The sequence below is a fragment of the Molossus molossus genome, unplaced genomic scaffold, assembly GCF_014108415.1.
Source record: "Molossus molossus isolate mMolMol1 unplaced genomic scaffold, mMolMol1.p scaffold_m16_p_4, whole genome shotgun sequence".
NCBI classification, from domain to species: domain Eukaryota; kingdom Metazoa; phylum Chordata; class Mammalia; order Chiroptera; family Molossidae; genus Molossus; species Molossus molossus.
This window is the reverse complement of record NW_023425377.1, coordinates 70,080,831-70,107,319: the sequence shown is the minus strand read 5'-3', so window position 1 is coordinate 70,107,319 and position 26,489 is coordinate 70,080,831. Positions and strand designations below refer to the sequence as shown.

Genomic DNA, 26,489 nt, shown 5'->3' with positions numbered 1-26,489 from the left:
GGGAGCAGAGGCGGGGCTGGGGTGCCCCTCGGGCTCTCGATTGGGGGACAAAAGTTCTTGTGACTTTATTGCTCCTTTATTTTTTCTCGTGTGTGTGTGTGTGTGGGGGGGGTCCGTTCAACACGGTCGGGGTGGGTAAAAGTGGTGGGTCGTCTGAGCCACCCGGCCCCTCTGGGACCCAGAGCGCGGCGTCCGCTCCGCCAGCACGGGGGTGAGAACAAGGCACTAGGTCGGCCGGCCAGCGCGGGGGCGGGTGTGTAAGGCAGTCGACTGGGCTGGTTGAGGGGTGGGGTTGGCTGTGTGCGGGGCCGTGTGCGTGCGTGCGTGCGTACTTGCGCAGGCCTGGGCGAATCGACCTGACAGCTTGGCTGGTCCTGTCCTGGAGCGTCGAGCCTTTCCCGTGCTCCCCGTAGGGTGACAGTGGTGGGGGTGGGGTGGGAGGAGTGATGTTGAGTCGTGGGCGCCGCGGAAGGGCGGGGAGGAAACTACCAACTTGCTGAGCGCGCTCCTGATAATGCTGGTGAGGGTCAAGTTGGCGTCTGGCTCAAAGAAGGGCGCTCAGGACGGGGAGGAAGGGAGGGAGGGAGGGAGGGGACATTTGTTCGTTGGCATTGACCTCTGCGGGGGAGGGGCTGGGGACTCCCGCCGCGCCCCAGTGCCAGGTAGGGGATGGGGCGGGGAGAGGGCGCCGGGGCCCGGGGAGGAGGCGCCCGGGGAGACCCGCGGCCAGAGCAGCCCCGCCGCTGGGCGCACGCCGCTGTCCCGTTCCGTTAACTCAACAAAGAAGGGATATGCGTGTTCCTAACAAGTGCAGGATATTTAATTGATCATAAACTTATGTATAATAGTTTGTGGGTCTTTAAAAACGTACTTTATAATGTAAGAAGCACCAGGGTTTTATGTTGAATTATCTTATTAAAAATAATTTTCTCTCGTCCTTTTCCTTTTAGTTCTTGTGTTGATTTTTTTTCAATGTTCAGGTGTTTTCGTTTTGTTTTTTAATTCTAAAATGTGAACGTTTCCTTCAGCCCTCCCACCGAAACCGAGAACGAACGACGAAACAAATAAAAACCCCAGATCATCCTTGTCAACGCAGGAAAACGACTGAAAAAAAAAAAAAAAAACAACAAAAAACAAAACAAAAAAAAAACTGAAACGAACCAAAAAAAAAAAAAGGAAAAAACACTCAGCTTTCGTTATCCCCGCAAAGGGCGGGGCAGGCCCGGTTCTTTTAGCGTCCCCAGAGCCGCGAGGACATTACAACAAAAATAGAATTTTTCTTAACAATCTCTTAACATACAAAGATAGGAAAACTCTCTGATGCATTGCACTTGGTTCAATGAAAAAAAAAAGTTCATTTCCCCCATATATAATTTGTTTTGTTTTTTTGTTTTTTTGTTTTTTTCTCTTCTAACACGTCCCCACATTTCCTGTGGCCCTCGTCGCCTCTCGCCTGCCACTCACAGCGACACTTGGGAACGGAGCGACCCCCACCCCCCTGCCTGCCCCGGCAGCCCCGCCGGGCGCGCTCCATCCCGGCCCAGCTGGCCTGCAGCTTCCGACCTCGCCGGGGCGGGCGCCCCGCAGACCCCGGCTCCCGCCGCGCCCGCGGCCCCGATTGTCTTCGAGGGAAAGGGCACGTGCGGCCGGGCAGGGGGTCCCTTCCGCTCCCCTTCTCAGCTCTGACCCTGTTTAGCCAACCAACTGAAAAATCATTGCACTTTGACCGCGCGTCACGCCCGGCCCACCCGGCCCCCCACCCCCGCCCTACTCCCCACGACCCCCGCCCTCAGGCTCCCGCAGGATCCCCTGTCCCCTACTTCTTAGTCCCTGTCCTCCCTTGGGCTGCAAGGGCCTTTGCTCAACTTCCAACAAAAGCTACCCCTAGGGCTAGCTAGCCACCTTGTGGCTTCCAGCTGGGGAGAAGGCGTCACCCGCTGGCCCCCTCCGCCCCAGGTGAGGGCCCTCTTCCTCTCCCCAGCCGGCTTCCTCCCCTCCTCCCTTCCCTAGGCCTGATCTGCCGCAGCCTCACACTAGATTAACAATAAATAAAACCCATAACCCACCCCTACGGTGCAATGTTGGGTTGGTTGACTTTTGGAGGATCCTGACCTGTGCTTTGTGTTTTCATACAGTTAAGAAAGAGAGAGAGAGAGGCACAAGGACTTAGAAGGGTTCCAAGGAGGGGAGATGCAGGGAGGAGGGAGTAAGGCACAGAAAGACAAGCCAGAGGGGCCAAGTCACACCCTGGATTGGGGCTGGGTGTACTCCTGCTCCCCTCCCTCCCAGGGGGGCTTCTGAAGACCCTCTGAACAGGCCCCCAACCTTCCCTTGGGGGAGAAGGGGACTTCAGTTGGGGGTGGGGAGCTACTTCCTGTGGTGTGTTACCAAATTGTTCCCAAGTTGCTTAATTGGAGGAGGAGTTGCCAATTGCAACAGCAGAATACCCGAACAATGAATGCCCCACCCCAAATAAAGAGTAAGGACATTACAGTTGAAATCCGGGGAGAAGTGGCCAACAGGGGGTGGGGTGGTGGGGAAAGTGTGTGTGTGTGTGTGGGGGGGGGACAGAGAAAGCTCCAAAAACAATTTTGAAAAAAGACAACACCCAACACCCTCCAAAGGAACTGAAAGTGGGCCAGCAGGATGCCTACCTAGCACAGGTGGCAGCTTTAGGCGAGGGCAGCGGTGGCTGCCCTTCCTTCTTGCTCCGTTCCAGGTCCCCTTTCTGCTCCACTCTCCGGGCCCGGCTACAGCAGGGCTGTCTGCATGAGGGGCAGGGGCAGGGACCGATGGGGTGGCACAAGGGCACCTGCATGCGGGCTGGGGTGTGGGAGCAACCTGGGGCCCATTTCCCCTCACTTGGGCCATGGCAGAAGGGCGACCTTCCTGGCCTGCCTGTGAAGAGAGGGACAAGTGGGCCTGTCCCATGCTGGGACCAGACCTTTGAGAGCATTCTGACTTACTATACAGAGGGGTCTGGGGTCCCAGGAACTACCCCTGCAGCCCAGTGTGGGGTGGTGGAACACCCACCATTCTGGGAGCATGAAACTAGCTCCAGGGTATGTCCCCTGTCCATGGGAGTGGGAGGGCTTCAAGCCCAAGGGTGGGGCAGGGGGACTCAGAGGCCATCCTGCCTCACCCCATCCAGAACAGGTAGTGAGGGAGGGCCGGGTGGGGTCTGGAGGGGAGTACCCTCTGGATCTGCACCCCTCATCTTTACAAGCTAGTCCTCTGAGCTCCCTAGTGAAGCTCTGACCCCAGCTGAGGGTGGGGGACAGGCCCCTTCAGAACTGTGCTGGTTGATTTGTTTGGGGATTTAGTTCCTTCCCCAGAAGACCAGGATGGGATGGGGGAGGAAGGAAGTTCTGCTGCATCCTTTCTTTCTTTCTGTCCTCTGCTTGGCAGAGTCCGTTTTTTGCATGTTTCTTTCTGCTTGGCTGCTGGTGCACAGCTCCGCGGAGACTTGTTCCGAGGGCTCTCAGAAAACTGGGCTGCTTCAGGGGGCCTGCAGGGGTCCCTGGGCTGGAGGAGAGAAGGGCTGAGTGGCTGACGACGTCTAATTTTTGCTTTTCGGTGGGGCTGGGCTGGGCGGGGGGGATTTTTTTCCACGTCTCAAAATTTCTTCTCCCCCCGTTTGAGGAACCTCTTCTTTTCATTTTGTCATTTCTTTTGTCGATCTTATCAGAGGAACCAGGACTGAAGCGGGACAAAAAAGAGGCAATATTGAGAACAGCAGGGGAAGGTCCCTTCTCACTTCCACCTGGCCATGACTGCAGGTGGTGCCCGATGCCCCTAGAGGGTCCAGCTCCAGCAGAGTCAAGGACACCAACACTCCATGCAGAGGAGTCGGTCCCCCATTCTGTCGGTCCCTCCTATGGGAATCCAGCCCCCAAGAGACCCTGCCCCCCAGTGCTAGAGTCCAGCTGGCCTTCCCGTGGGCACCGGCACCGGGCACAGTGCCCAGTGGGTAGGACCCCCGTGGCTGGCGCTGGCACAAGCACAGACCTGGGATCTGGCCATGTTTCCAATTGTTTAGGTTTTTGTGTGGGTCCTGGAGGGTGGAGAGGATGCCAGGCTGGAGCTTTTGTCCTCAGAGGGGTTTGGGGACTGGGGAGGGGGTGGCGCAGCTTCTTGCTGAGTTTTCTTTCTGTCTCTTTAGACTAAAAGCAAAAATTCCCGTCTGTACACCCCAGCCAAGGTCCCACTGGCTGAAAGGCTGGTGAGAGGGGAACACCACAAGGCTTCAGTCCCTAACAGTGGTAGTCCTGGGGGAGGGGCCTGGTAGATACATTCTCTAAAGACACATCCCCTCCCTTCCCAATTCTCCACCCTTAAGGCAGAGATTTTCAACCAGTGTGCCTGTACCATAAGAATTTTAAAACAACAGAATTTTAAAACTATTTAGTCAGGGGCACTGACCTCTTCTTTTCCCTTAGATTGTCAAACTTAAAAAATGACAACAGCCAATTACAACAGTCGTCGGTGTAAATGAATGAAAATTATACCTATTTTCTTTGTCAGATCTGCAAATATATATTTTTTCTGGTGTGCCACAGAATTTTATGTGTGCCATGAAATGAAAAAGGTTGAAAATTGCTGCCTTGCCTTGGCCAGTGTGGCTCAGTTGGTTGGAGTGTCGGCCCATACACAGAAAGGTCATGGGTTTGATTCCTGGTAGGGTCACATACCCAGGTTGAGGGGTACATATGAGATACAAATGATCGATGTCTCTCTCTCCCTCTCCCTTCTTCTCTCTCAAATCAATAAAAACATATCGTTGGGTAAGGATTAAAACAAAACAAAACAAAACAAATCACCGCCTTAAGGCAATAGCGCTGGGGACCTCAGGTTCCCTAGAGCAGGTGCCCCTTCTCTTAGGATGCCAGTAGGGGGCGCCGCCTTCCCACAAATGGGCCTTGGTGGCTACTCAGCATAAAACATACCCCAGGTGGACACCCTTTCCCCACTCCCCATCATGGGTTGCCTGGCAATGTCCTTTACCCAAGGCTCTGACCCCACCTCATGGCCAAGGGATAGGGTGGGGGAGGGTGTTCTCCTCTGTGGTCCACAATTGCCTAGGTATGCCTGGTGGTATCCTTGGGGCAAAATGGGAGTCCCTGAAAATGTACCTCAGGGCCTCTCCCAGGCTCTAGGTCATAGACTCAGATCTGCAGGGGCCAAGCAGAAGTAACTACAGAGCACACACAGGGACCTGACTCATTCTACCCTTGCTCCAACCCCACCCACACAGAAGCCAGGTGAAGAGATGGTGGCTGACCTGCCCAAGGCCACACAGCCCATGGCTGTGCCAGGACTCAAATACAGGGGCAGTTCAGGTTGATGCTCCTAACTGCTACATACATGGCATGCTCATCCTGCCTAGGGCCAAGGCTGGCAGAGTCACAGTGAGGGCCTGGGGTGGCTACATCAGCCAACTTTTCAAAAGAAGCCAAAAATCCAGACAGAATTTCATGTGAAAATTTCCAATATTTAAAACACTTGTATTGGTCACACAGATTATGCCTGCAGGCCAGACCTGCCCCCAGGTTCTGGTTTAGGACTGTGGGCTGTCATCTACTGTGCAATGAAGACATGGAGTTTTACAATTAGAAAAGGCCTCAGAGATCATCTAGAACTTTCTGCGACATTAGAAATGTTCTCTATTATGCCCTGGCAAGTTTTGCTCAGTGGTTAGAGCTTTGGCCCTCAGACCGAAGGATCTCGGGTTTGATTCCCAGTCAAGGGCATGTACCCGGGTGGCAGGTTTGATCCCCCGCCCTGGTCTGGGTCATGCGGGAGACAACTTGGTCAATGTGTCTCTCTCATATCGCTGTTTCTCTCTCTCTCCCCCTCCCTCCCTTCCATTCTATCTAAATATCAATGGAAAATATTCTCGGGTGAGGATTAAGAAAAAATAAAAATAAATAAAAGTAAATAAGAAATATTCTCTATTTGCGCTATTCATCGGAGTAGCCATATATGACTTCTAAGCACTTGAAATGTGGCTAGTGTAACAAAAGGACTAAAATTTTCTCTAGTTAGTTATTCAAATTTAAACAGCCATAGGAGGCCAGTGGTATCCCATTGGATAGTGCAGCTGGAGGGCATTTGGAAAGGTAGGGGTTGTCACAGTGACTGGGATGCTACTGGTGTTTACTGGGTGGGCAGAGATGCTCAATTTTCTGCCACATGCTGGATAACATGCACAGAGGAGACCTGCCCAGAGTCCAACCCTTCAACTGACTGAAGGCCAAATGAAGACTCATGGCAGGGGGACGTGGCTGGTAAGTCATGGGGGAGACCCAGGCCTGAAGCACCCCAGCATGGGCAGCGGGAGACCAGTCAGGTCAGCAGCCAGCTCCTGGGCTTTCTGTCCTGGCCTTCAGAGGTAGGGAACTGCTTCGGTGAGCTGCTCCCTCTACCCAGCCTCAATGTTCTCTGGGACCCTCCTCCCAAATGGAGGCTACACTGGAACCCTACACCACTGACCTAGCTGTGAGTCTGCCCATCCCCTTCCCTGTGAGAGAAAAGGAGTTCTGGGGACAACCAGGACATGGAAGATTCACTTGGTCCCTCTGCCCTTGGCAGACCCTAGGCTGGCCCCTTAAGGGTCTCCTGAGCTGCACAGCAGGGGGACAATCACTAGTGCTTAGACTTTGGGGACTCCTCAGAGGAGGAAGAGTCCAGTTCCTGGAGTTAGGGACAAAGGCAGCTCCAATAGGGTCTCCCCACTGGTCCCAGGAACAGGGATCTGCTGCCAAGCACAGAGTGGCTTTTCTGCTCACCCCTCCCTGCTTCCTGAGCCAGGTCCAAAATTGATTAAAACTAAGTAAAAAGCGCTGCCCAGGGAATGACAAAATTGCTAAAATTCTCTTTTCTTCCCTCATTCTATTGTTCTCTCTCCATCTGGTGCTCCAGAGATCAGCTAAAGTCACTGGTTACTGTGGAAACCGACCCCCACGGTACCCCTGGCGCCCACCCGCTGCAGCCGCCTGCCTGCCCCCAGGCCCAAGGGCTCCTGGCTAGGCTTGTCCAGCTCTGGTCCCCCCACTACCGCCTGCACACCTGCCTGCTCCCTGCCAAGGCCCAGGCCCCTTTCGGAAACAACGGGGAGGAAAACTGTTTCCCAAACTTGCCTAATACTCTGACTTGGCCCCAACATCCAAGCAAAGTGAGCAGAGAAAGTACAGAAGGGAAAGCACATGGAGGCGGAAATGGGGTGAGCAGGGAGGGCTCAAGGCTGTGGTCCCGGAGAGCAGGAAAGCAGGAAAGCAAGCAGGGAACAGTCAGAGCTGCAGGCTGCTGGCTGGCCGCGGGAGGGAGGGAGGGGTGGGAGCAATGGAGCCCTGCAGCCTGGTGCCAGCCCAGAGCCCGGAGGGGAGGCCTGCCAGAGGTCCCTTCCTCTGGCACCCCCTCCCGCCCTCTGCCAGCAGGGCTCTCCCGGGCTCCCTGGCACAGCGTGGAGGGGGCTGGCTCCAGCCCCTGCTCTGAGCCATTGTTTTTCTTCTCAACACCCCCAAGTTCAAGTTCATCTGGGTGTTACATCATGTCTGGTTGCTCTTGGAAACCAGACAGGTCAGACGTGACTCTGGGGAAAGGGGGTGGGAAGCTGGAGGGGGCTGAAGTTCCCCTTCCCTCCCCTCCTTGCCACTAGGGAGCTCTGAAGTTTGCAGTTTGACAAAGTTTTTGGCTTTTTTTTTTTTTTTTCCTAGGGAGGGAAAGGAAAAGGGAAAAAACAAAACCTCAAACCACACATACAAAACTTCTATCCACCAACTTTCTCTGGACTTGGGCCTTAGAGTAGAGAGGGCGCAAGAGCCGAAAGCGGTGGCCTTGGCTCCAGGCGGGGGTGGGTTTCCCCAGGGCTGAAGCCTCCGAGGCCCTGGGCTCCCAGGGCTGTGATTTTGTATCAAGAAGTTCCACACTGTAAAAGCTGCCTCTGCTCTGCTCCCGAGGAGGGTACTCTCTGTGCCCCAAGGGCCCTGGGCTCTGGAGGCTATGCCCAGCCTCTTGGGGGCAGGCATGGGAAAGGTGGGACGTGTGTGTACATAGATGCCTTTGCAAAGTGGTGTCCAGGGTGTCCAGCAGGAGGGCTGGGGGTGGTTGGGTGTTTCCTTATGAGAACTGGGGCAGATGGGAGCAGGACTGGGGGCTCCAGAAGCTTGTTCACCCTTCTAACAGGATTCAAGAGGAGTTGGGTGAGGGGCCTCCAGGGTGGCAATGGGACGTGCCCTCCCTTGGCATCTGTGGGCATGTGACCCACCAGCCCAGCTCTGTCCCTCCTCAGCCCACCCAAGCCAGGGAAGAGACCAGGGCTTCCAGCAGAGCAGGAGCAGATCAACAAGCAGATGCTGTCCTCCTTCTGACTGGACCTCCAGCTTCTGTCTTTGCTTCTTTGGCCTGGCCCAGAGTGCCTCTAGCCTTGGGTCCTTGGCCACCTTCCCCAGGGCTAAGGTTGTCAGAGTTAATCATTCAATTAGCGGGTTAGCCAAGGGGTCTAGGGGCTGCCTGGGGAGGCAGACTCAGCTGGGATGCAAAAGCTTAGGTGCTCCAGCCCTGCCCCAGCCCCTTCTCCCAAATTAACCCCAAGACCCTGGCCTCTTCCTGACACCAAGATGCTCCCACCCCTGCCTGTTCCCCCTGTGCTTGCCTTCCCACTCCTACCTGAGACTGCTGTGGGATGTTCAGAAAGTTGCCGTCCCGGGGTCCGATGCTGACAAACCGGTTGGCAGAGGAGGCGCCTGTCGTTGCGAATGCTGTGGGGAGCAGGAGAGAGGAAAAAACCCATGAGGCCTTGGGGCCTACCTGGGCACTGCCCTTCGGGGCTGCTGAGAGAGGGACACTAGATTAGACCAGGTTTAGGCTGGCAGTGGGAAAGACAGGCCAGAGGGGCCCCTTCGTCCTTTCACTTACCAGGAACACATACTGTCCCCCACTCCCAGCACTGTAACCCAGTAATCTCCCCTAACCAGGCCCTGGGCAGGGCCAAGGATAGCCCTCCTCTCAAAGCACCTGAAGGGGGTGACCTTGCTTTCCCACTGGCCCTCTTAGGTCCAGAGGGAAGGGAGACAGGAGGGTGGGACTCCGGTGGACTGGCCCCACCCTGCTTGGGGAAGGCTATCTCAGTTGGGCCACCTCTCCAGCCAGGGCAGCTCGTGGGTGCTGCACCACTTACCACTCTGGACAGTCCCAAGCACTGGGCCGATGGTTGAGGGAACCTGAAGGGGCCCAAAGGAGGGCTGGGATCTGAGAGGGGTGTAGGAGTTGGCTGCCAGCTAGGGCCCAGGGGTGACAAAGCTCAGACCTGGCAGACATTCTCTTTCTCTGATGGATGAGCCAGGTCCTATGGTCCTGTGGTTCCCCAGGGCCTGAGATAGGCCAAAGCACAAGAGGAGGAGGAGGCTGGAGTGCCTAGCAGAGCCCCAGGGTTTGGGTGCCCAAGGGCAACTGTTGTGGGGTCTGAGGGGCAAATGAACCAAACACCCCTGAGCTCTTCTCAGGAGAAGCTCTGCAAGCTCTTAGGGGAGGAAATGGGCCCTGTACACCCCAGGAAGGAGGATACCCCCAAAGGGGATTAGGAGGGTCACAGGCTGCCTAGCAGCCTCCCACCCCCTGCCCTGTACCAGATACACCCCAAGGACCCCATGCTCACCATCTTCTGTCCAGCAGTGCCACCCTGTAACCTGGTTTCCCTCTCCCACCCTGCCCACCTCCATGACCATGACTATGACTTGATGTCTTATGGCGGATGCAGATGGGAAGATGGTATGAAGAAGATGAAGAGGGGAAAAGAACTCAAACCATGAGAGAGAAGGTGAGACAGAGAGCGCAAGACGGAGAAAAGTGGTGATATGGGCCACCCCTCCCACCACTTGCTGCCCTGGAAGTCCTGGCCTGCAGCCTGCCAGCCCCCAGAGCGCTGTCCACACCCTGCCCAATGACGGCACACCGCCCACCCTCAGCCTCTCCTATCCCTCACGTCGGGTCTACCTTGGGCCTCCCAACTCAGATTTTTTCTCTTCCCTTGGACAAAAGTTGTCATTGGTTTGAGAGAGAGAGAGAAAGAGAGAGAGAGAGAGAGAGATGAAGTAAGCCAAGGTCCAGAGCCCTCCCTTGTCCTTGGAGTATCCAACCTGAGGAAGGAATTGAGGGAGGGGCAAGGGATGGGAGGGGAAAAAAAGAAAAGAGGAACAACGAGAAACCAAATGTGAGACTGAAGGGGAGGAGTTGGGACTAGCCTGCTGCACCTTTGGAGGCCTGAATGGAGGGGAGGGGGCAAGGCAAAAAGGGGATGGTGGTGGCGTCGCCTTGTGGTCACATTTAATTTTCTTGGTGTGGGGGGCACGACAAAACAAAAAAAAAAAAATCAAAAAACAAAAAAACGAAAAACAAAAAATACAGCAATCAGGCATGAAGATGGCATGGCTGCGCCTCCCTGTCCCTTCCCATCCTGGCCAGCACCCTGGCCTGCGCCCCACTGTGCTCCCCCTTCCGCCCCCCAGGGGCCTGGGCCAGGGGCCAGGGCTGGGAGCAACGGGCGGGCAGGGGGGCTAGTGGTGTGCTGGCTGGTGCGACTGAGGCCTGGGGGCCGTGGTTGGGGGGCTCAGCTTTGCTCTCATCTGGGGCGGGAAGCTCCGTGGCTCTCTGGGGAGGATTTGGTGATGAGCAGGGCATGGGGGTGCTTTTCTTTTTGCCGTGGAGACTGTTTGGATGGGCTGGGGACACTGGGCGTTGTGGTTTCCGTTTCATCGTCCACTTACAAGGTGATGGAGGAGTCAAGGCGGCGCCGTCTGGGGCAGTGCTGGTGGATTTGGAATCAGGCATAGGAAGGGGCACAGGTCTGGCCACTGGAGGCGGCGGCGGTAGCAAAAATGACCCCGGGACTTTGCCCTGGCCGCTACCGTTGGGCTGCGAACAACATAAATAGAGTGACGCATGAAGGCACATCACACACAGACACACGCTCCCCTGCGCGGCCACGCCAGCTCGCTCCTGAGAGTGGGCGCTCCCGGCGGAAGGTGCAGAATAGGGTCCTCTCCTCCGGGGCACAGGATGGGTGAGGGTGGGAGGCCTCGATTTGGTCTCTCAGGTGTTTCTCTCTCTTTTTTTTTTTTTTTTTCCTGTGGTCCTCTTTTGAAGTTGTGGGAGGAGGAAGGGGGATGTCCGACGGGTGGTTTGTTATTTCTTAGGGAACCTGTTTTAGGTACCAAAATCTGCCTAGCCACAGAGCAGCTTCACCTGGAACTCTCACGCTCCTGAAGACCTTCTCCTATGACAGGAAAGATGCACCAGCTTGCCCCCTCCCCTGTGTCCCCCAAAACACATGAGTGCTCCCCTCCGTGGGCCCCTGGGGTGGGGCCACTTGACCCAACTGAACACTGTGTTCCTCTGTCCCACATCATGGCCTGGGGTGGGGGATGCTGGGCACTGGGGGGGTTGCCCTCAGCTCCAGCAGCCTGTGGATGGTGAGCTGCTGGTCCATTTGCTATAAGAAAGCCCAGAAAATAAATCTATTGCTGCCACTCCACTTCCCATGAGGTTCTTCATGCCGACTTCCTTGTACAATGCTCTCAGAAGCCAGGATGCCAGCACCAGATCCGCTCCTTGTCCTTCATTCCCTCTTGTGCCTCAAACTCCTGTGTGTGGCCTTTGTGTGTTAGCTTTAGGGCTTCTGAGGACCAAGGTGCCAAAGGGGAGGCAGAGGTCCCGGCCTCTTACAGGCATAGCTTCCCTGGAGAAACCACCCTGGAGCTCTGGACATGTTCCTCCCCCTGCTCTGGACAATGTGCCCAAGGACCACCAGCAGCCCAAGCTCAGGGGAGCTGGGCCAGAATCTTCACCCTAAACTGGCCTCTCTCTTATGGTGCAAAACCCAGTCAGCTAGGTTCGAGAATTTGCAAAGTTTCTGTGCTCCTTCTCCTGCTAGTAGGGGACCCCTTCCGAGCCTACCCCATTGACGCCTCCAGACAGCCCATCTTTCTGTCATCACTGGTTCTGCCTGGACTATGACAGTGAGACTCACAAAGGGTCTCCCCTATGCCAACAGTGTGCTCATCAGCTCAGTACCCGTGGTGCCCAGCTCTGTACCAGGCACTTTACTTATGTTGTGTCCAATTCACCAAGGAACCTGTAAGGCAGCAGTTCTCGCTCGAGGGCAGTTCTGCTCCCTAGGGGGCACTGGTCATGTCTGCAGATATTCTGGTTAGCACACCTTCTGGGGGGTGCTACTGGCAGCTAGTGGGTGAAGGTAGGGGATGCCGCTCAACACCCTACAATGCCCAGGATGGCCCCCAGGACAAAGGCTCATACAGTGCCCAGGATGGCCCCTAGGACAAAGGCTCATTGGTCCACACGTTATCAGTGCTGCAGGCTGGAAACCCTGCTGCAAGGGAAGCTCTGCTCTCCCCCTTTCACAGCTGGGGAGACAAGGCTCTGTGCAGCTCAGTGGTTTATCCAAAGTCACTGGGCTGTAACTGGTGAGGCCTGAAGTTCATAGCCATGTCTGTCTGACTCCATGGGTCCTGTGGATTTTCTCCAGCAGGCTCAGTAACCTTCTTCTCAAATCCAAAGGTTCTCAGACTTTTTCCCGTCCCCTGAAACCTTCCATAGCTCTGACTGCATATAACATAAAATACAATCTCCCCAGTTGGGCATTCAAGGCCCCCATGGTGGAGACCAGATGGGATCTCCTGTCTTTATGCCCCTCCCCCCAATACGTCCCATTGCAAACCGACTGGGGCTTCCAGACACAGCCTAAGCAGTTGGGCTGCACACTTGCTCACTGCAGAACCCTCTGTCTAGAATGCCTTTTCCTACACCCTTCAACACCTGCTCACAAACACTGTCCCCAGTGTGGGGACCAGCCAGATTCCCTGAACTGCCACCCATCTCTCTCTGCCCTGTTCTTCCAGGATGCTCTTGGCCACCACTGGGCCTTGAAAGCAGACTGTCACCCAGGCTCCCTAGTGAGTCACAGAATGTCACCTCTGTGTGACAAGCCTGCAGCACTCAAGTCCCACTGACTGAGTTGAATCAACTAGTCTATCCTGTTGCACATTAAAACCACAGAGCAGGCCACGTCCTTCCGAACTCTGGCCTTTCTGCCCATCCTTCACCTCTAATAACCAGCATAGGTCTGACATTGTCCCCCAGATGGTTCCCTTGACTTGATTCTTCTTGCCCACTCAGAGGACCCTGAAAAAAGCAAGCAGTGGCTGCTGGTCCCCGTCTGTGTCCTAGGCCGGAGACCCTTGGTGGCAAGTGTCATTTCAGAAATGATCCCTTTAGTTCCAGACATGGGCCAGAGGGCTTTCCAGTTCTGCAGGGTTGATGCTGAGTTATAAGCAGCAACTGCTTTCCCTCCTTTCCATGGTCTGGTTCCTATCTTGTTTTTCCATCAGAGCAGGAAACTCCACAGATCACAGCCTCGTTCCTCTTCTCCAGGCCATCCTGAGCCTGGGCCCTGGGAAGCTGGGACGTGGGGTCTTCCTGGAAGCCCTTGCTCCCAGGGCAGCCTCTACTTCTAGTCCCTAGAGCCAGTTTGCACCCACGAGGATCTAAAACACTAATCCCACCCGATAAAGCTAATCCCAGCTCGATATGGCTGGATATCAAAACTTGCTGATTTACAACATTCGGTTTCTAGAAGCAACTTTCAACCAGGCTAGGATGTCTCTGCTCTGGTTAGGGTATAAGTTGACATTTTAAAAATCTCAAGGTCCTGTGACTTTGCAGCACCTTAAGACATCATGAGTTAAGAGCTAGAAGTGCATGCTAGTGACAGAGGAAGATGAGGGCCTGGCTGCTCCAGCATTGGTAGTGGAGGCTGAGCTAGAACAAGGCCTCCTGCCCCATCCCCAAACCCTGCATTGCGTTCACTCGGTGGTCTCTTTCCTCTGACAGAAACATAGCTAATGAGGCATCCTCTTTTTGTTCTTTGCATCTTCTCTGAGTGGTGTCTCCATCTGGCCTTGGCCTTTACTGATGTGGTTCTTCTCAGTCAGGGTCTTACACTGGGGTCCGAGGATAAGCCATAGGGGGCACCTGGCAATCCTTTTGCAAATCATCTGAAAATTTTTGTATGCACACATTTTTCTGTAAAGATGATCTGTAACTTCAAACTTTCCTGGGAGTTAGGAATTTACTCCTCTAGGCTCTGGATCAGTGGTTCTTAAAGTGGTCCCCTGACCAGAGGCAGCAGCAGCATCTGGGAACTTGGGGAGAAATGCAGACTCTCAGGCCTACCCCAGATCTGCTGAATCAGAATCAGGTGAGGTCCAGCCACCTGTGTGTCTGCAAGGCCTCCAGATGACTCTCTCCATGTTAACTTCTGCTCTGGCGGTGGCCATGGAGCAAGTGCAGCCTGGCGTGACCGCCCCCTGCCAGTAAGTCAGCTTCAGGGCCTGGGCCTCTGGCTCTCTCCTCCTCCGCAGCAAGGTGCTGTCTCTAGCCTCATGTAAGAAGCTGGGCCCTCTGCAGACACCCCTTCCTCTCTTGGGCACAAGGAGAAACTCAGAGAGGCTGCTCCCCAGCTGAGCTAGCCTCCGTTTAACCAGGGTAGCTGTGTACCCGCATCTGTAGCGTTTTGTCCATGGTCTACTGGGAGCAAGCACCTGCCTGGAGACGAGAACCTTCTAGGCCAAATGAGACCCTAATCTTGAACAGTCAAGTCAAGGGAGAGGGTCAGGACCTAGCCATCAGGATGCCCAGGGGATGGACTAGCTCTCTGGGCTATACTGGTCCCCCAGGTTGGTCTCATTGATTCCAAACCCCAGCTGCCTCTGAGGGTGAGAAGACAGGCAAGGCAGGATTCCTGGCCTCTCTGAACCACATTCCAGAAGTCCCAAGGGGCCTGGGACATGGGCTGGCAGTTCCCAAAGATTCTGCCGGCATCTCTGGAGAAAGTGCAGTAGCTGCTGGGGGTCACATCCACTTTTCCCTGAATGCCCCTAAAAATGAACAGAGCTTGTCCAGAGAGGTGGGCAAGCTCTGAGTGTGCTAAGGAGCTGCAGAGCCAGCACAAGGGGAAAGGAGCTGGAAAGCAGAAGGAGGGAGAGCAGGAGGGAGGGAAGAGGGAGTGAGGAGGCCCCACCCCATCAATAATACACCAGCATTTAGCAAACACCCACCCTGTGTGGGGTGCCTGAAGGGCCGCCCACTGCTCTCCCTGGGTGAGGTCTGGCATGGGTTTCTGATCGACCTCCCCACCTAACCTCTCACAGTTGGCTTCCGGCCTGGACCGGCTTGGGGACAGGAGCTGGACCTTCTTGTAGTGCCGCGTGCTGCTGGGGCTCCAGAACCTTTCCGAAGGTCTGCAGACCACTGTGTCCCAACCCAGAGTGGCCTCCCAGGGACTAAGTGAGGACCACTGTCCCACTGAAGGGTTGTCTCTGGTCCACCACCGTCTGGGATAATTCCTTTCCTAAGTGACCCTGAATTTCAGCTTACCGGTAACCCGGGCCCTAGGGCTCATTGACAGAAAAGAGCAGCCTCCCACTCCACCCCGAGCTCCATGGGAAGCCAGTCTCTTCCAGGCTGAGGAGCAGGACTTTGCTAAAAACCATAAGCAACCTGGAAACCCCTCGCTGCGAGTCCTGCCAACAGGAGCCTCTATGACAACCCCTGTGGCCAGGGATGCTGCTTAGCACTCCACGATGCCCAGGACAGCCTCACACCACAAAGAATGAACAGCCCCAAATGTCAGTAGTGCCAAGGTTGGGAAACCTTGGTTGAGAAAATCCTTACAGCCCTGAGGATTAAGAGGGGTGTTAAGAGGTAAGGGGCCTGGCCCAAGTTGAACAGCTCATGGGTGCACTGCCGAGGGAACAGAGACTGAAGAGAGGGTGAATAGCCCAAGCAAGGTGGGCCCAGCTGCTGCCCCCACTTCTCTGGATGGTGATGGAGAGGCCCCAGCACGATACACAAACCCCTGCCCCAGATCAGAAAACTAAGGTGTTCGTACTACTGGCTCCCCTCCCAGGTGGGCTCTGGGCTCTCGGGCCCTCTCCCTATGATCCTGACATAGACGGACAGACGCAGAGATGAGCTGTGATGGGGCTCCTGGGCCTCTGGACTCACCTGTCCGGTGGCCTGGCCCGAGCCATCTGAGCACACAAACTGCACAAACTCCTTCAGCGAGTCCTGCCCGTGATGGTGGTGGTAGCGGATGGTCGGGTGCGTGAAGTACGGGCTCGACTGCTGGATGATGGATGTGGAGGGGAAGTGCAACGCTGACGCTGTGGCCCGAGGGCTCCCTGCATGCATGTGGGCAGGAAGAAAAGGGCATCAGGGTACAGAAGATGAGGGAAACTGCTGGTCAGGGCACTGAGGATCCAGAGGAAAAGGGAAAATGGGCAGGAGTAAGGCCGGGACCAGGGCAAGGAGAGTGAGGGTCTGGGCTCTGGCGTGAAAGTGAGACAGTGCAAAAAATATTCAGTAATCAAGGCAAGTAATATTTTAATGCAGTAGTTTTAAAAATCCAATGGACAAACTAGGGCCTGCACACCAATCAGCTGCTTGTCTTTGTAAATAAAGTTTGGTTGGAACCAGGGCCAGGGCCAAGGTGAGGCAAGCGAGGCAGGATCACACAAGTACAGCATCAGCCCCATCTTTTGTTTAAAATGTTGATATTTGCTCACTGTCTGTTTTTGTAATAGTTTCAGTTTTTAAAAATACTGCATTAAAACATCATTTATCTTGACACCTGAGATTTTGGGTGCCCCCTTAAATTTTGCACCCAAGGAGAGGTCCAGGGTGAGGATGGGAGCCTGGATGAGGGAAGAGAGGAGGCAGACACAGCCCCTTCACCTGTGCAGGACGGCCCTGCAATGTGCACATACATCTCCTGGGTGTGATCAGGTGTGCACCTGGCCACTGCTGCCTAGGACGAATTCTTGTGTGCTCAGCCTATCACACTTGCACATGTATCCTCGCACACCCGCCCTCACACACACAACTCCCATCCCGGCGCAGGCCCCAGTTCTTCCCCAGCCAGTCCTCTCCCTCCCGTCTGTTTCCAATCAGCTCGCTCTTGCTCTCAGTTTCATTAGGGGGCTGAGGAAACTTGGCTCTCTCTGGAGTTCATAAAAGCTGAGTGGAGCTGGGCTGGCTGCCTCCCGAAGCCAAGGGCCTGGGCTCCCTGCCCCCACCCTGAGACCACCACGCCCTGCCTCAGTGCAAGCTGCCTCTGGGCTCCCAGCCAGGAGGCCCCAAGGAGGAAGCTGGGAGGGTAAACCTTGCCATTCTCTGTGTCCTATAGAAGGGCTCAGGAGATGGTGGGCGGACACAGGGCTGTGTCCAGAAAAAGTGCAAGCCTCTTTCTGCCAGATGGGTGCTGAGGTGGAGAAGAAGCAAGTGAGGGAATGGCGAGGCTGAGGATTCAGCTCCCACAACTTCCTGCCTGATTCCATCCCCTCAGGAACATCAAGGTATTCTCCCAGACAAACACTTTCTCTCGAGACTGAAGCAAGAGAGCCCCTAAGTCAGCAGCCGGTTCCATTCCCGGGAGAACAGCCCAGGCGCCACCAGTGATCCCTGGGTTCCTATGAGTGCTCTTTCAATCTGCGCCCATGCCAACCTGGGTTGGTGGTGTGAAACCAGACCCCGGGCTTGGCCAGGAGCTGGGAGGGAATAGCTGAAAGGAGGGCAGAGGGAGAAGCCTGAGCTTTCCCAACCACAGCTGGCAGGAGGCGGGGAGAACCTGGCAGGCCTCGAGGCCTCCACAGTCAGAGGGCAAGTCAGAGGAGGCCTCAGGACAGGCCTGTGCACACACCCTGGCACACATGTATGCACCCATGTGCACACATGTACCCGGTACGTGCACATGCACACATGTACGCACACACACAAGCATGTACACACGTGTGTGCATGGGCAGTGAGAAGTAAGTAGAAGGGTGCTTGGGAACAAGGTGAGGAGGCCAGTGGCTGGCTGGTTCTCCAGTCAGTGCTGCTGTGGAGGGAGGGTCCATTTCCATGCCCGCCCACTGTCATACCACAGCCCCCTCAGAGAGCTTGGGGCTGTCACTCTGATGGACCCTGGCCCCTTCACCTGGCCAGCTGCCCCTCAGTGCTTTGCCACCTCCCCCATGGCCCCCCTCCAGACCCCCATTTCTCACCTGGTCTGACTCCAGCAAGCACAGGCAGCGGGTGGTGAGTGAAAGCCATGCGTGGGGAGCTGCCCTGAGAGGAGAGGGCACTGCAGAAGTCCAGCTTTCCTGACTTCTTTAGAGAAGCCGGGCCTGGGGGGAGGAATCAGCAACACAGGGCAGGTTTAGCTGGGCCAGGGCGGGAGCAAGGGAAGGCGGGAAGCCAGCAGCTCACTCCTCTCCTCAGCCCTCTCCTGGCTGCCCCTTCCCCCACCGTGCTCCCTCCTGCCTCCTTTGCCCCATCCAGCTGGTTCTCAGGCCCTGTGTGCAGACCAGCCAGCACTGGGTGCTTCTGACAGGAGAGGAAAATGAGGCACTTGGGTGTGCTGGTCAGGGGGTGAATGGGGGCCCATCTTGCCCCTGACAAGCAGATAACAAACGAGATCAGGGAGCACAGATGAAAGGGTGGGATGCAGGGTCAGGGGCCAGGAAGGGCACTGGGACTCAGAGCCTGGGGCATTTCAAGGCTTTGTTTTGCTCCCAGTGCCAGAGATGGGGTGGCATTCAACAGGACACAGGGGCACAGAGAACACCCGTCTAGGACTCTGCTGCTGCCAGCCAAGGTTATCTCTGTGCCCAGTGGGTACCACATCCAAACAACACTATGACAAAGCAGGGCCCCAGGGCCTGGTCCTCTGAGGGAGCTTGTCTCTTCTCTGGGCTGAGCCTCAGAGGTCAGAGGCTGTGCCCAGGCTGAGAGGGAGGGATAAGGTGGAGCTGGAGCAGATCTCCTGAGCTGCCATCTTTGAGACACAAATCAAGTCAGTTTGGGTGGGGGGTAGCGGCTGCAGAACAGAGAAATAAGAGCCATTTTAACCACAGAGGGAAGAGGAGGGGGAAGGGCGAACTCCCAGCTGCCAGAAGAGGTGTTATCTGGCAGCAGCTGTGTGCCACCTGATAGCTGGCACTGTGGGGGGGGGGGGGCACCCCCACCAGCTGTGCACAGCTGTCCCCTAGGCCACACAGTGCCTCCCCAGCTGTTCCCTGTCCTGCAGCTGGGCTGCTTAATTGGCGATTTGTCTCAGCACAGGGAAGCAGCACAGGAAGGGGGGTAAGGAGGAAAAGAGGGGAGAGGAAGCTGGGGTGCTTCAGCAGAAGGATGCTGGGAGCCGTGCGTGGCAGCACTGCAGGAAAGAGCAGAAGTGGCGGGCACTACAGCAGACAGCCAAGAAAGGAGAGCGGGAGCCTGGAAGGGAGGACTCTGGGAACTAGGTCTGGGCAGAGGGGCCTGAGGGCCAACAGCCACGGTGGATGTGCCCTTAAGGCACACGATACCTTATGGAAGTAGTCACTTAACTGAGGCCTGGCTGGGGTGTCTTCAGGACCTTCTCAACAACTTCTCTTTACACCTCCCGAAGTTCCCCAGGGAAATATCTGAACTATGCTGGCCCATGTCCTCCACCTGCCTCCAAGGGCATCCAAAGTCATGAGGAGTGATGTTCCAGAGGCGAGACTAAGCCTGCTCCCTTAGCCCAAGACCTGGAGGAGAGCCCTCCTCCCCTCCAGAGGAACCAAGAGCAAAAGCCAATTCTGTGTCTGGGGCAACACATTTCTGTCCTTTGGTCTTGCTTCTGCCCCATCCCAGCCCCTGCCCATCCACTTGGCCCTTCCCAATAGAGTTACATCTGGAAAACACCAGGAAAAGCCCCATTGGAAAACAAAGTCCCTATCCCCAGGCCTGAGCAGAGCAGAGGTAACCTGTGCACATCCCACACAGGTGAGGGGCTGTACTCCCGGCCCCAGACACACTTCTCAGGGACACACACAGGCTGAACCACCAGTGTTTCAGGAAGAAGTATCCTGCAGCTAGCCTCCTCATCGACACCTGCACACAAGCACACACACACTCATGTGCACACCTCTTTCTATCCTGCCCATGCATCCCAGCAAGACTGGAAGTGACAGTGGGTGGGTTCACCAGGAAGGGGGTGGCTAGACGGGGATGGGAGGCCTGAAGACAGTTCTGCTCACTCTTTACTAGATTCTGCTCCCTTCTGTGAAGCTGGTTCCTTTAAACCAGCGGTTCTCAGCTGAGTCAGCTGGGGAAGATTCTATTCTCCCTTACCCAGGGGACATTCAACAATGTTTGGAGACATTTTTTGCCATCATACCAAGTGGGGGTGTGTGTGTACTACTGGCATCAAGTGGGTGGAGGCCAGGGCTGCTGTTCTACACTCTACAGTGCACAGGTTGCCCTACGAGAGAGAGAATAATCCAGCCCCAAATGTCAGCTGTGCCCAGTTTGAGAATGCTTTAAACCATGAAGACCACAGAGCTGGGGCAACCTTCCTACAGAAATACCCAGAGAAGGAATCCAAGAAAGCTTTGAAGAGGAGGCCACAGCCCCCACTGCAGGGCACCAGAGGCCTCTGCTTTCCTCCTGCCACGCCACTGGGCTCTGCTGCCCACTCAGTGACAGCCAAGCTCCTCGCCTCTGCTCCTTTCTTCGGCCTGGACTGCCCTCCACTGGAAGATCAGGGGGCAAGAAGCCAGGCAGTGCCACCGACAGTGGGAGAACTGGTGAGAGAATCGCCAGGTAAACTGAGGGGAAAGAAGAGGTTCAGGGCTCCCCTTGCTCTGGGTCAGGCCCTGCTGCGCCCATACCTGCATCCACATCATTGGGCCACCCGCTGGACTGGCTGCTGCCAGCTGCTGGGGAGCGGCCTGTCCCAGGATAGAAGACATCATCGACAGGGCTCTCCATCTCGCTGTCATCGATGGACTTGGGGCGCTTGGTGGTGCTGGGAAAGGAGGAAAGGGATCAGGTGGGCAAAGGGTGGGCCAAGGTACTGGTACTCAGGCTGAGGAAGCCTGTACTGAGTGCTCTCCATGTTGGGAGCAGGTGCCTACTGACAGCAGCATCTCTGGGCACTTGTTTGTGTCCACTACCAGACCAGCCCGAGAGCCCCTTGGGCCCAGCCCACCTGTTCCTCCTCCTTCTCCTTCTTGATCACCTTCTTGGTCCTTGATACCATCATCCATCAAGTTGCCAGAGTGAAAGAAGTGGGCAAAACCCTCAGCTGCTTCCTTGGCCCCATCAGTCCCCAGGGCCAAGGTGAGGCAACTGAGGCACTCATGGAGGGGGGAGGGGAAGAGAATGCCCAATGATGTCACAAAACTCCATCAAGATATTATAAATATGAAAATACTATAATATTTTAATGCAATGTTTAAACAAATAAAACTGAATACCCAAAACCTCACAATGAACCAAAACATCCAAGTATTTTTTTTAAAAGAACAGGATCTCACCCTGCCCTGCACGGCTGGCTTTGACCAGGGCCTACTGTGTCCACCCCCAAACATCTCTCAGCTACACCCTTCCCTCATGCCACTTCCCCACCTCCAGGACTCAGGCCTTCCTCCAGCCTGGCAGAGGGCCTCTAACTGGCTGTTGGTCCTGCCCACACACATGGCTGCTGGAGGTGCTTTTTTTGTTTTTGTTAATCCTCAACTGAGGATATTTTTACATTGATTTTTAGAGAGATTAGAAGGGAGGGAAGGAGGAAGAGAGAAACATCAATGTGAGAGAGACACATCAATTGGTTGCCTCCTGCATGACCCAACCTGAGCCAGGGATCGAACCCATAACCCAGGTAGATGCCCATGACCGGAATCAAATCTGAGACCCTTTGGTCGACTCTCTAACAGTTGAGCCAATCAGACAGGGCTGGAGGTGCTTTCTGGAACACACATCCCCACCATCTCTGGCTTAAAACCCTTCAGTGGGTTTTTAGTCTAAACACCTTCCTCTGGCCTCCAAAGCCCTCCGTAGGGTGGTTCTGCCAGCCTGTTCAGCCTCAGCTGGGACAGAGGCTACTCTCTCTATCTGGAGTGTCCACCCCATGCCCTCACTAGCTTCCTGTAGGTCTGGACTCAAATGTCACATTCCCAGGAGAGAGACCTCGGATCCCCACTGGAGTGCCTTCCAGGCAGAGCCATGCCTTGTTTAGGTTTGTGTTCCCAGGGCCGAGTGCCCACAACAGCACAAAACAAGAAGTTAAGGGGATGGGACCAGTGCCCTAAACAAGGGGTGACGTTTTGAAGCACCCAGGGAACTGCAGTACAGCTGCCCACAACTTCCGAGATGGCCGGGTGGCATGGGGAGGGCAAGGGAAGGCCAGGGTACTGTGCTTACCTGGTGGAAGGAGGGGAGGTGATGGACCTCCGCCCTAGGGTCACCTGGTTTATGTTGTAGTAGTTGGGACTCTCCAGGTCTGCCAGCGAGAAGTTGGGCCCTGATGCTGTTGCAACAGGAGCTGGGAAGAAGCGAGAGAAAACTTAGTTCGGAAGGTATGGGAGGCCTATGGAGCCTGTTTTGTTGCCATTAGCAGCTCCCCAGAAGCCCCAGGGCAAGTTCACTGCAAGCCTGCTGGGGAAAACTCCTCCTCCTAGCTGGGGCTCACTGGAGAAGAGCCCCCATTTTTTCCTCCAATGCAGAGATTAGAGATGCCACTCTCTGGACACCTCTGCTCCACAGCCTGCTGGCAGTGAAGCAGACACGGTCCCAGGAAACCCTATTTGCCCCTCCCCCAGCAAGACCCCATCAGTAGAAGGCCACCTCCTCACCCAATCCCTGCTGACTTAGCCCTGGCCAGGAAGGAAGGAATCACTTACTCTGTGATACTCTGACCAGCTCTGTCACATTCCAGACCCCGGAAGTCACAAAACAGTCCTGGAAACTTAAGTGCCCTGAGGAAGGAAAAGAGCCAGTGAGGAGGGGCGGCCTGCTAGCTCTCCCCACCTCCCCACTTGCTCCCCCAAAACCCCAGGCTGGCCCTCAGGAGTTCTCTGGTCTACAGGGAAGATGGGGTGTGCTCAAGGTAAGTCCCCTCCCCTCCAGCTGGCAGCCATAATTCAGCTGAGGGACAGTGGAGTAAAGAGGAAGAACTGGTGAAGACAGAGGAGGGCCTGGGGGGCAGGGCAGGCAGGGAGGTTATGGGCAGGAGGGCAGGTGGGCCAGGGGCACTGACCGTTGGGCAGTGGTTTGATGTCCGCATCTCCTTGCTGGTTTGAACTATCTGATTGTCCGGATTCTGCAGGAGACACAAAGTTGAGGGATGGGTCAAGACCAAAGTGCCCCACAAATAGCTACCTCTCCGGCCATGTTTACAGGGACTACTCTACTGTGGTGGGGCTTCCTAGGCACTGCAAGGTGTTTGGGAGCACCCCTGGCCTCCACCCACTAGATGCCAGTAGCACCCCAGTGTGCCCTGGGGAAAAAACTGCTAATGGGTGAGCAGCACTGGCCAACAGTCAGGGCGAGGAGGGCGCCTAGGAGAGAAGCCAGTGACCATCCTGCACAACTGGAATAGACCCAAGGGTTCTCCATCCTCCACCCGCCTCAAATGCTCAGAGAAACGCCCCTTCCTTCTCTCACTTCATTAATTAGAGCCATTCCTGTCTGCCTGAGCCACCCCCACCTCACCTTTATGCTTACAGGCAGTGCCTGGCAACACGGAAGGGGGAGGTCTGCCCTGACGCTGTCGCCCGCTCTGTGCCAGCCTGTCTGGGCTGTCTCATGCCCCAGTGCCACAGCTGCTCAGAGGGAGCCCTGAAACAAGGGCCCATTGTGCAGTAGGAGTTCACAGAGGGCTGGGGGCAGGGTGGAGTGTGTGTGTGAATATTTTGCTGAGCTTGGGAAAGCCCCCCGCTCCACCGCCCAGATCCTCAAAGCTTTGTGTGCCAGGGGCACAACAGGGACCTCCAGAATGCCTGCTTGGGCACGACAGCTGGTGAGAGGGTGAAGGGGGGGCAAGGCAGGTTGTGGGGCAGGAGGAAGGCAGGCACTTGGTAAAGAATCAGCTGCTTGCAGGGGGACAACATGGGGGTGGCATTGGGAAAACTGGGCACAGGTGTTGGCCAGGGATTTGCCCCACTCTTTGGAGTGATCCTGCCTCCTGGTCTCACCTATCACCCCAAGGTCAGCTTACTGGCCGGGAATCTGTCCCCCTACCCACCTCACAACTGAGCTGTTCACATCAGGGAATGACCAGCAAGGAGATTCCTAAAGGGCAACGTGGGCTCCCACGAGGCCTGGCAGGCAGAACAGCAGCCTTCTCAGAGCAAAGGCCCCACCACAGCTCAGGCCAGTTCCTGGCCACCTGCTTCAGTTTGGCCAGTGGGAAAGGCCAGGCTGCCCCAGGATGGTTTCAGGCCCCACCTTCCCCATCCTTTACTTGTTAAATTAAAAATATTTTTAAAAAATGTATTGATTGATTTTAGATAGATAGAAAGGGAGCAAGCAAGAGAGCGAAACATAGATTTGTTGTTCCGCTATTCATGCATCCATTGGTTGATTCTTGTATGTGCCCTGACTGGGGATCGAACCTGCAACCTTGACATATTGGGACGATGCTCTAACCAACTGAGCTACCTGGCCAGGACTATTATTATGTTTTAGCATGGCATTAAAAAAAATCTAACAAGGTGCCCTGGCTGGGTAGCTCAGTTAGTTAGAGTGTCATCCCCAGTCAGGGAATATACAAGAGTCAACCAATGAATGCATAAATGGGTAGAAAAAATCGATGTTTCCCTCTCTCTCAAATCAATAAATATAAAAAATTTAATAATAATAAATCATGTCATAAATAAAGAAAATGGAGGTTTGAAAAGAAAATGCTAATGGGTACCCCTCACCCCCTCCAGTCTGGGGTTCTTCCTTCTGTACTGCCCCACGCACTCGCACCTGTGGTGTGTTTGGAGATGGCTAATCCCACCCTGGACCACCTCTTTGTTAGTGGCACTCTGCTCTGGAGGGAACTCACAAGACCTCCTTCTCAGTTTTGGGGAGGGCAGGCTCTATGCCATAGCATCTCGTGGGTGTGATTTCCTGTCACTCTCTCACCTTGGCCCATTGCTGGCTTTCTAGGTCTGATTGAAGCCCGGGGCAGGCCAGGAGAGAGCAGGTGAGGGGCCATGGCAGCAGGCAGCCCGCCCCAGGGCCTCCTTGGACCCATGCCCTGAACCTGCTCCCTCTCAGGGCCACCTTTTCCCCAATTCCTAACTCAGGAAGGGCAGAGCCTTAGGACCAGCTTGTGGAGCCCAGCAAGGGGCACATGTTCCAGCCTCGCTGCCCAGGGACTCCCTGCTGCCAAGCCCACCTGTCCCCACATCAACTCAGTCCCCACCAAGCCAGCCAGACCTGCATCCGTGAAGTGGGAGAGACAGAGGAGACCCTGGAGTCCACCCACAAGATTGGTTCTGGTCTCCCGAAACTGCCGGTGGAGGTGGAAAGCCTTTTGCACACGCACACCCAGCCCAGGGACAGAAAGAGGAGAGAACCCAACAAAGAGAAGGAGGTGGACCCGCGACTGAGTCAGACAATTGGGGCTCCAGGAGAGCACCAAACAGGAAGTCCTTCTAAACCAGGACACTGCCTGAACCATTCCTGCTGCTACGACTCTGCGCTCCCTGTAGAGAAGCAAGAGGAAGGGCGATGAGCGCGGGCGGGCGAGGCTGCTGCCACGCGCCTCGGGCCGCTGCTGGCAGCCATCTTAGCCTTGGCAGCCATGTTAGGCTGGCGGCCCGCGATGCCACACCGCCAGCCTCACACGCTCGGCTCGGCCCTGGACAAAAGGCAGACGCTGGAAATCTGGACTCAGGCTCAGAGGCACAGAAGCCAGCCCCACGGCTCGGGCAGCTGTGGCCCAGGCCCCGCTGTCCTGCTCCAGCCGCACAAGCTTCTTCCTCCCCTCCTGCAGGGCCAGGGAGGGGCCAGGGAGGGTTGCAGACAGGGGCCTGGGGACACCATGCTACATTCAAGGCGGCTGAAGCCCCCACGGGCCATCCCTAGGCCCAAGGGCTCTGCTAGTTCAGCAAGAGTGAATCCCCCCCAACAGGACAGGCGGTGATGGGAGCCGGCCTATGTCCACCCACCCTGCCCAGGCATGTAGCTGGGGAGGGGGCTGCAGGGCCCAGACAGGCTGTTGGGTGCACAGGCTCCCAGGGAGGGCAAGGAGAACCCTCTCCACCTAGAGGTGGGGGAGGGGAATACCACTGGGCCAGCTTTCTTACACAAGGGACACTTTGGGGAGCCATGTCCTGAAATCAGGGTCTGCTCTGGACAGCCTCCAGGGAGCACACAACACCCCAGCACCTTGACACCCTTCCCTGTCTGGGCTCCCCGGGGGAGGGGATAACCCCAGGCCTCAGGGCAGACAGGAGGAAGGCTCCAGGCCCCGCCTCATGGCTGCTCAGCTTTTATCTGGCAGAATGGGGCTTATCAGAACCACCAGCTGAACAAACACACAAATCCACGGTTAGTGAGAGAAAACCCTCTGCCTGAACTCTTTATCTCCTGTTCGCAGGCCCCACGCACTGCCCCCTGCCAACAGCACAG

At 55.7% G+C, this 26,489-nt stretch overlaps 1 protein-coding gene across 6 annotated transcripts in view; it reads right to left on the bottom strand.

The window, feature by feature from the left end:
• Window positions 1-1,783: 1,783 nt before the first annotated feature.
• The window catches only part of NFIX (nuclear factor I X), a 96,043-nt gene continuing 71,337 nt past the window's right edge, over window positions 1,784-26,489 (bottom strand). For 4 of the 6 annotated variants that reach the window (XM_036239715.1, XM_036239720.1, XM_036239718.1 and 1 more), the window contains 8 exons: window positions 23,122-23,184; window positions 22,766-22,840; window positions 22,287-22,407; window positions 20,753-20,889; window positions 18,119-18,241; window positions 16,081-16,256; window positions 8,668-8,759; window positions 1,784-3,699 (listed from right to left, as the gene is read on the bottom strand). In XM_036239715.1, the coding sequence (XP_036095608.1) occupies window positions 8,688-8,759; window positions 16,081-16,256; window positions 18,119-18,241; window positions 20,753-20,889; window positions 22,287-22,407; window positions 22,766-22,840; window positions 23,122-23,184 (767 nt within the window). In that variant the 3' untranslated portion in view covers window positions 1,784-3,699; window positions 8,668-8,687. Of the gene's footprint in view, window positions 3,700-8,667; window positions 8,760-10,763; window positions 10,912-16,080; window positions 16,257-18,118; window positions 18,242-20,752; window positions 20,890-22,286; window positions 22,408-22,765; window positions 22,841-23,121; window positions 23,185-26,489 lie in introns of all 6 variants that reach the window. The other 2 variants (XM_036239722.1, XM_036239719.1) reach the window with 2 other exon arrangements.